Genomic DNA, 7,817 nt, shown 5'->3' with positions numbered 1-7,817 from the left:
GGATAGAACCCCATTTGTGACTCAAGAGTTTTGGCCTTCTCTCCCATTTCCAAAACTCAGAATTACCTTCTCTCCCCAGCTCTATGCGTGGTTGTTATTCTCAACAAATACAAATGATGGTTCATGTTTTGCAAGACTTCCACACGTTTATTACTAATACACAATAGAGGCAATATGTATAACGCATTCAGCTAGTGAAGTTCAAATGACTTTTGCCCTGGCCTTTGTGGTCTCCCAACTTTATTTGCATGGATGGCGAATGAATCGACGTGAACACTCCGGTCCATCAATGGTCCTTTTCGTGCATGTCTGGTTTTAAAACAATGAAGTAAAAACAAATAGCCAACAACCCGGTTTCATACTGGAATGGTGCATTGTACAGCAAGAATTGAACTTGTTAATCTAAATCCCAAGGGAATAAAAAAAAACTAGTAAAGATTGAGGACAGCACCTTGACTTTTTAATTCCAACGCTATCGGTAGAAGGTAAAGCAGTCAACAAAGATAATACTAATAAAGAATATAACCACTTACTGGCTAATGTAAACGGAATGTATCTTGGACTTTCCAATGGACAGATTCCTATCGAACAACGGAAGCAGCATGCAATTTTTTTTTAACTTTCGTTTCATGTCTTGGCAACGTCACTCAACAAACCACGATATTCTGAGGAATGTAACACAGGCTTACTGTTTTGTTGTGCGCAATATGAATGTTTCTCTTCCCCCCTTCTCGGGCCATGGATATGTTCAATAAATAGACCGTAAAACCACTTTTTACTGTATAAACTTCATTTATACATGCAGTCCATAAAATTTTCTGTATCATTTCGACGGAATAATTTACCCTGTATGTAATATATACAAATAGATTACTTCTCAATAAAATCTATATACACCAATTCACTATCTTCCCCTCTTAAAGGTTAATGTACATACACACGACGTGTCTATCCTTATAAATCTCCACCCAATTTTCTTCCTGCTATCCATGGTGAGGGCTCGCACGTAAGATTGGCTGGTTCTGCACTGGGAGTTCCAATGCTTCTTGTCTATCCCTCTGCAGCCTTCGTTGGTGAAACCCTTGGGGTTGCATTTGGTCTCGTAAAAGTACTGCTTGAGTTGGCCGTTCTGGACGAGGATCTTCTCCAGGACGCTGACCGTCTGGCCCGACATGTCTACGGCTGTCTTTTTCTTGTCGGCCGTCACCCACTGACTAATACTGTCACAGACGCTGAGCTCGCCCCGTCTGCCCGGGTCTGAGTGGCGCCTCACCCTCGCTGACATGTTGGCCGCCTCCAAGTAGTTCCTGTACTCCTCCATCAGAAAGAGCAAAGGGGGCTCCAAAGGCACTTGGCCGCTCAGCATCACCCGGGACGAGGACAAATCCACTTCCCTGCCTCCTCCTCCTCCACCCCCGCCGTCGTTCGGCTGGGTCTCGGTCTCCACCTCCAAGAGTTCTTCCAGCACATGTTCTACCGTGTTGGCCAAAGCCCCTAGTCCACGGGGAGAGGCGACCTCTTCCCTTCCTCCGCCACCCAGACCGTCCAGTGTCCCGGGATAGAGCGAGGCACCGTGACCTCGGTCTCCAGCTTCTTTCATTGGGGCAGCTTTCAGGCAACCGAAGTATGAGATAACCATAGTAAGGAACAGGATGGTCATCACTCCCCTCACCTGGTGGGACTGTGGGGAAGATAAGAAGAAAGGGGAAAAATTATACAAAAAAAGTTATTCAATAAATTATGCGACTATCAAGACGTTCAGAAACCGCAAAATATTGATTTGCACCCAGCCGATATTCGCAGGTGTCAAGTAACGAGATGCCAGCGCTCTTATCACAGAATGTTATGGTTACTCAAAGAGCAATTCGATCCTTGACTGTGGACCAAGATTGTCCCTGATGTATAATTCCACACATAGTTGTAACCAGGAAGCATATTTCTACCTCTTTTTTTCAGAAATATACATAAACATCAGCACAAATCTCAAATTAATATTATTGCTTCCAGGAACTAACTTTTCCTGGAGTCCATTTATCCCAGGTATAGATGCGGTTACCGAATTAATGTATTAACCACACAGACTACAATAGGTTCTTTTAATACCGGAGAAATAGAGAGCCAATCAATGCCAGCATCTATGATGTCTGTATCTATTTAATAAGGTCAGTTATGATTCACCGAATTCAAAATAGTAATGCTAAATTATTTTGTCAATAAGTAAGACTTTTTTTTAGGAAACGCTAATATATTAAGTAACGTCACCATTCTTGGGACGTTGTCCGAGCAACGTTGCTGAGGATCATTCGCCAATCTTAACATTTCCACAGCAGAGGGCAGAACTCAGAAGAGATAAGGATAAGGTCGAAAAATTTACACACTTCGCAAAGTTACATATATACCATTATGTGATTATACTAAACTTACTCATGTCGAAAGTTGTTTGGTGTCCAAGCATTTGCACCTTTTAACTGGCAGAATCACATCTGAGGCCGAATAAAAGATTTAAACAGCCCCTTTACAGGTTTTCACAAAAAAAACATTTCCTACACAGATCACGGAAGTATCTTGTTCAACATTTTAATTAGAATTCTACCTTGTTTATACCAAAGTATCTTCAGCATCTACCGAACTGTAATTTGAGAATAGGCAGAAAAAAAAACAGAATTGAAATACAGACCAACAGGTCTCACTGAAAACGTTGTAATGGCTACCATTGAAAGCAAGGTATGTTTTTGGAAACAGGAACAGTCTGGTAAAAATCATCCAGACAGCTTCAGGTTACAAAATATTCACATAAACCTCCGATAGTTTTCAACTTGAATAACCCCGTTATTTGTCATTTCTTTACAACAGTGGAAGTATCAGTTGCTCTGGGAGTCACACCTTTTCAGAAGACGAAACAGTCTTCTGAATAGGTGTGGCCGGAAGTCTGATAGGCGAGATCCGATCTGTTATGGTAACTTTAACATACTTCTACAAGCAATATGATCCCAGTAGACTATGTTCATCTGTGAAGGGATCTGGTGTCTGGAAAGGAGGGCTGAGCGGGTGGAGAATGAGAGAGGCCAGATAGAGTATATTAATCACGAATACTTTCTCTGTTGGCATAACTAGTGTGAAAACACAGGCTAAGCACAAGAAATGGTTCACTGAAGGCCTGGTAATAGAAATCCCTTCTAGTTCCTGTAACACCCTTCCCGCATCTACAAGCCAAACATTGCAAGGTTAGTCATGATCGAAAAAAAGTAAGATTTTAACACGATTAAACATTAACAGGTTTTGTGATTGATCGTTCGCAGACCGCCAAGGAGGTTCTATAATATCGTCGAAACAAAACGCGATTATGACAAAACTAAATAATCCAAGTGGAAATATCTGGCCGTATAAACAAAATAATCTACATCTTGGTTTAACGCTCCATGCTTCTTTTCATTCAGAACATCTGTTATTGAATTATAACAACCAATGAAAACGCCACAGCAAATTACTGCAATGGACATTACTTCATTTATTCCAAGGATTAAAAAAACACTGTAAACTCTCGGCATAATTTGCAATTAATTGTAATGTATGCATTATAATTACAACGCATGCGACCAAGATGTATTTAACATAATGGAGACACGAGCGAGTCCTAACACCGAACGTGGATGCTACAAACAGACAAAGTCTGACTATTAAAGACAATCTTTCCAATAATGGTTGGAGTATATGTCGGTTGTTTCCAAGGAACCCTTTTAAAAAAAATCAGCCGGTTGCTTCACGATGCGGAAACCATGACGTCGCTCAAGAACCTCGATATGATAATCCACTGCGAGTCAGCAGAGTTTATCTTGATCTGTTAACACAGTGCAGACACACCAGGGAAAGATTCCGCTTTCTTTAAACTTGGAGGATTTCGGCACACCTTGGCAGTGGTTTACAGATCGTTATCATTCTGCTTGATGTGTAATTTCCTAAAGTTAAACACTGGGAAGGCTAACGCCATCCTCCTCCACCACCAGAAACTCTCACACACTCTCCACCAATTCCACTCCCTTGGTAACCACCACGGCTTATTACTGGCGGCAGAGCTTTCGACCACCAGCATTTTACAGTATTTGTCTCAGTCCCGCCCTCTTTTAAAGAAACTCTCTTTCAGCCTCGACAAATCCAGTGCCTCTAATCCATACATTTCAAACAGCTGTTTATATCCTAACCAGCTCGCTGCCGCTCATCCATCATGCGCTCGTTGACCGACACTGTCACCTCGTCTCATCTTTGTGTTCAAATTCGTCTGTGGCTCCAGCCGGCTGCATTTCCAGACTCTTCTCCAATAATCCCAAGAACTCAGTAACGGCCCATTTCTGGAGTACCCAAACGCACTTCGCGTTCGAGAACTTTGGAGTTATCTTCCTAAAGATCTCCGCCTTTCTTTTTCTCTATTAAGACAGCGACTAGTACTAGCTTCTTTCCCCAACCTTTGAGTCATGCCTCCCAATATCTTCATCGCCTGGTGTCAATATTTCTCTGACTAGCTTCTTCAGGATGTTTGTATCTATATTGTTAAAGGCGCCAATCAAATTCAACTACCCCGCAGGATTATCTAGAACGGGGTTGCGATTTCATGAATGGAGCAAAGTGCGTGGACACTGCTGTGTACGGTTGGACTGTCTGGTCAGGGAACAGATTATCGAGTCTGCCGTAGAAGAGCATGATGATTCCTTTATCAGGTATGGCGTTTGCGAGGGTTGGTCCCTAACCCCCACTCACTGTTTCTCCCCTATCTCCTCGCCCGTTGATTGCTTTTGGATGAGCATCACACAACCGACAAGCGGTGCTCTGAATTCTCCCTTGGAGGCATCGTGCACCAGGTGTTCCACTTAAGTAGCAGAACTCACCATAAAAAATACGTATCCGATCAGAACATGGACAAAAACCAGCAGAATCATCACCGAACAAGACACAAAAAGCTAACACCGAGAGTTAAACATATCTCCCGCATCAATTTATGAATGGCACATTATCTTTATGCAGAACGAACATAGAGGGCAGTGCAAATATATTTACATTTCAGAAGACATGATTAACATTTCAGATGATGGATGCTGTTTATTCAGACACACAGATCTGGAACTGCGTCACTGTCGCCAGGGTTTCTAAATTTAAAACTGCTCATTCGCATCTATCTCCTTTCTTAAGAATTTGGTATCTCGGCGTTGATCGTGACGTGTGGCGGAGGGAAATAGAATATGAAAATGCATAAAGCAGACTTTACACGTGAATGCCAGGCCTCACTGTTAGGGACGTTGATTTGCACAGTATGTTGATCCCTTTATTAATTTTTATCCAACAAAAGCGATCCAAGACTTTCCCCACAAAGTAAACCTGCCACCCGAATCTTCGGCCTCTCCTGCACGCGACACGACATTTATTTGCCGTTTCCGCCTTTTCCATTTGCAACATTTTGTGTTGCAATTGTCTTAAAGCCCTTTCAACAGGGCCAAAGCGTTTCACAGATTAAAACCTGTGCAACACCGGTACTGACAACCTCGTCCCGCAGCGAGTGAACGTTTTTAATTAGATATTTTAAAAAAAATCTTCGGGCCAATACTTTTGATTTTCGTGTTCTGTACTTCCAAGATTTCGTTTCATGAAATCGTTACTTTTAACCGTTGGGAATTGGTGCCCAAGCAACCCAACCCCCATCACACAGTGAAGCTACTGATGCCCACTTGGTGGCACTGTTGCTTGCACTTGAGCCCTCTGCCAAGGTGCTTCTGTGCATGAGTCTGCTGTGGCCGATGCATAAATTTCACATTCTTTAATTATCAGGTAACTAAACGTGACTGATTGTGTCAAAGTATTTATTTACAGACACAGGGGAGAGCAGGAGAACGCGGGTTTCAACGTGTAATAGTTCAAAGAAGATCTCTGCAATATCCAGAGCGGGTTCCGTCCCCATTCCTGGTTGGGGAAGATACCATGTAAACTCTTTGAAACAGCAACAGGTCGGATCAAACTCCAAAGTAGGCGCTGAAAGCTTCAGACACACCGTCCTCGTTTGATCCTACGCCACAACTTAATTGACACTTGCCTTAAAATTAACGGAAGTCAGGAAATATTTCAGGAGTCCCGGGATGGGGTAGAGACACTATTTCCCAAAATGTGAAAGTTCAGTGCGGGGTTTATACTCTGAACATTACACTCGCTGCACAGGCACATTATATTCACAGCATTACATCGGAAGCACCCGATCACTTCGTAACGCGGGATCACGCCCAAGGTGAGTAAACAACCAACAATTAGTACTGACCTTAAGTTACAGTCGCCTGAGATAGGAAACACTCACACTACAGCTTAATTGCCCCCTCGCCTCCCTTTTCAGAGCATCTCAAGACGGAGAGATTAGTGTGTGTGGAACTGCTAAGCGCTAACGATGGAACTCGTAGTTCAAGACGAGAAGCTTTAGTTCACATCTTGCTGTAAGGAGCAGTAACACGTTTGTTCAGGGAGAGGGAGCTTTGTAAGGTTCAGTCAAGTTCCCTGCGCTCTGAGTGATCGCTGGCGCGGCCGCGCATCGGGTTTCCTATAAAATCTTTATGAGATCTCCAAGTTATTTGCTGCGAGGCTTACCTTGTGTGTGTTCCTGCAGACACTATATTTTGGCCATTTGACAAAGAGGACTCCTTTATATCTCGACATGCACCGATATTGACAGCTTTCCGCAGCGCCAGCAGGATTTAAACAACGTGACTTTTGACATATGGACCGACTACATAGGGTCTTCTACGCAGCGCATTATAGCCGGAACATTCAGGGAAAAAAACACAAAACTACCTAAGCAGCAGGAACTTTTGAAAGAATTAGCTGACTTCACCCAGCTCGGAGTTTTAAATTAATTTAAAAGCGAAACTGCTTATAAGAGGCGTCCTGGTGCGTGCACTCTGCTCTCGCCCGAGCCTTGTGTATAATAGTTCTTCAGACCAGTTTGATTTAGTCAATTGCCAGAGGTCCACAAGTTCAACAACATTTAAATGTTTCCTTGTCTCTTGAATTGCATTTAGACTAAATGCACTTGAACTACATCGGATACAATGACCCCTGGTAGTTGTCTATTTAGAATTCAATCAAGTTAATAACAGCATGTTTTATTAATGAAGGCCGATGATAGATTTACAGTTGACCTTTCAATAAGTCCCCTGAACTACATTTGTACAACCAGCACACGAGGTACGTTGTAATCTCCATTCAAATAATAAAACGTGCAGAATTGCTTTAAAAGCACCCACCGTTTAGTGTCAGGGTATGAAAAAGCATCAACAGACTTTCATTTGGAAATTGTTCGCACTCTCCTGCCTCTTCGGTTCTTTCAGCTGAAACGACTTCTCCCTTCTGCAGACGGTAAATTATTGATGGCGGAAACTACATGGTCGACGGACAGAGAGTAATACCATACTCATACAACCAGTTCCATTTGATATTCCGATGGTGAGATCGCGCCGTTTCTGCGCTGAATATTCATTCTAATCGACCGGAGCACACCGAGACCCGCCGACTTCTCTTTTACTTCAAACGGGGGTGGGAATCCCTCGATATGCTAAATAGAGCTGGTGACGTGATCATCTCAGTTCACGTGATTCTTGTTAAAAACCACCAAATATTGAATAACCGGCATTTCTCTCCGATATTTAAATATACAGCGCACATGAATATGTTGCTTTTATTTATTTAATTAAGTTAATTAATGTTTTAAACGGTCGAAACCTGCACACAATCTGGCGTAAATACTTTATTTCCAATTAACACATTGCAAAGTAATAATTGCACTCCCACGT

The 7,817-nt window shown here is 42.6% G+C and overlaps 1 protein-coding gene across 3 annotated transcripts; it reads right to left on the bottom strand.

The window, feature by feature from the left end:
• Positions 1-438: 438 nt before the first annotated feature.
• Positions 439-7,540, bottom strand: bdnf (brain-derived neurotrophic factor). 3 transcript variants are annotated; one of them, XM_052029354.1, is made up of 2 exons: positions 7,272-7,540; positions 439-1,681 (listed from the first exon to the last, which is right to left on the bottom strand). In XM_052029354.1, the coding sequence occupies exon 2, from the start codon at positions 1,658-1,660 to the stop codon at positions 905-907; it is 756 nt and encodes a 251-aa protein (XP_051885314.1). In that variant the 5' UTR covers positions 1,661-1,681; positions 7,272-7,540; the 3' UTR covers positions 439-904. The 3 variants fall into 3 exon arrangements, with proteins under 3 accessions (XP_051885314.1, XP_051885313.1, XP_051885316.1); XM_052029353.1 differs by lacking the exon at positions 7,272-7,540 and adding an exon at positions 6,616-6,887; XM_052029356.1 differs by lacking the exon at positions 7,272-7,540 and adding an exon at positions 6,296-6,435.
• Positions 7,541-7,817: the final 277 nt, after the last annotated feature.

This window comes from Pristis pectinata, chromosome 14 (assembly GCF_009764475.1).
Source record: "Pristis pectinata isolate sPriPec2 chromosome 14, sPriPec2.1.pri, whole genome shotgun sequence".
NCBI classification, from domain to species: Eukaryota; Metazoa; Chordata; class Chondrichthyes; order Rhinopristiformes; family Pristidae; genus Pristis; species Pristis pectinata.
Note: the sequence above shows the minus strand (reverse complement) of the source record. Positions and strands in the feature narration are given on the sequence as shown.

What these genes read in the sequence shown, in the direction of transcription:
- bdnf (XM_052029353.1), bottom strand. Translation starts at nt 6,684, where the DNA reads ATGTCGAGATATAAAGGAGTCCTCTTTGTCAAATGGCCAAAATATAGT. An exon ending in TCTGCAGGAACACACACAAG is followed by an intron (nt 1,682 to 6,615) that starts GTAAGCCTCGCA and finishes TCTTCCCCACAG; the next exon opens with TCCCACCAGGTGAGGGGAGT.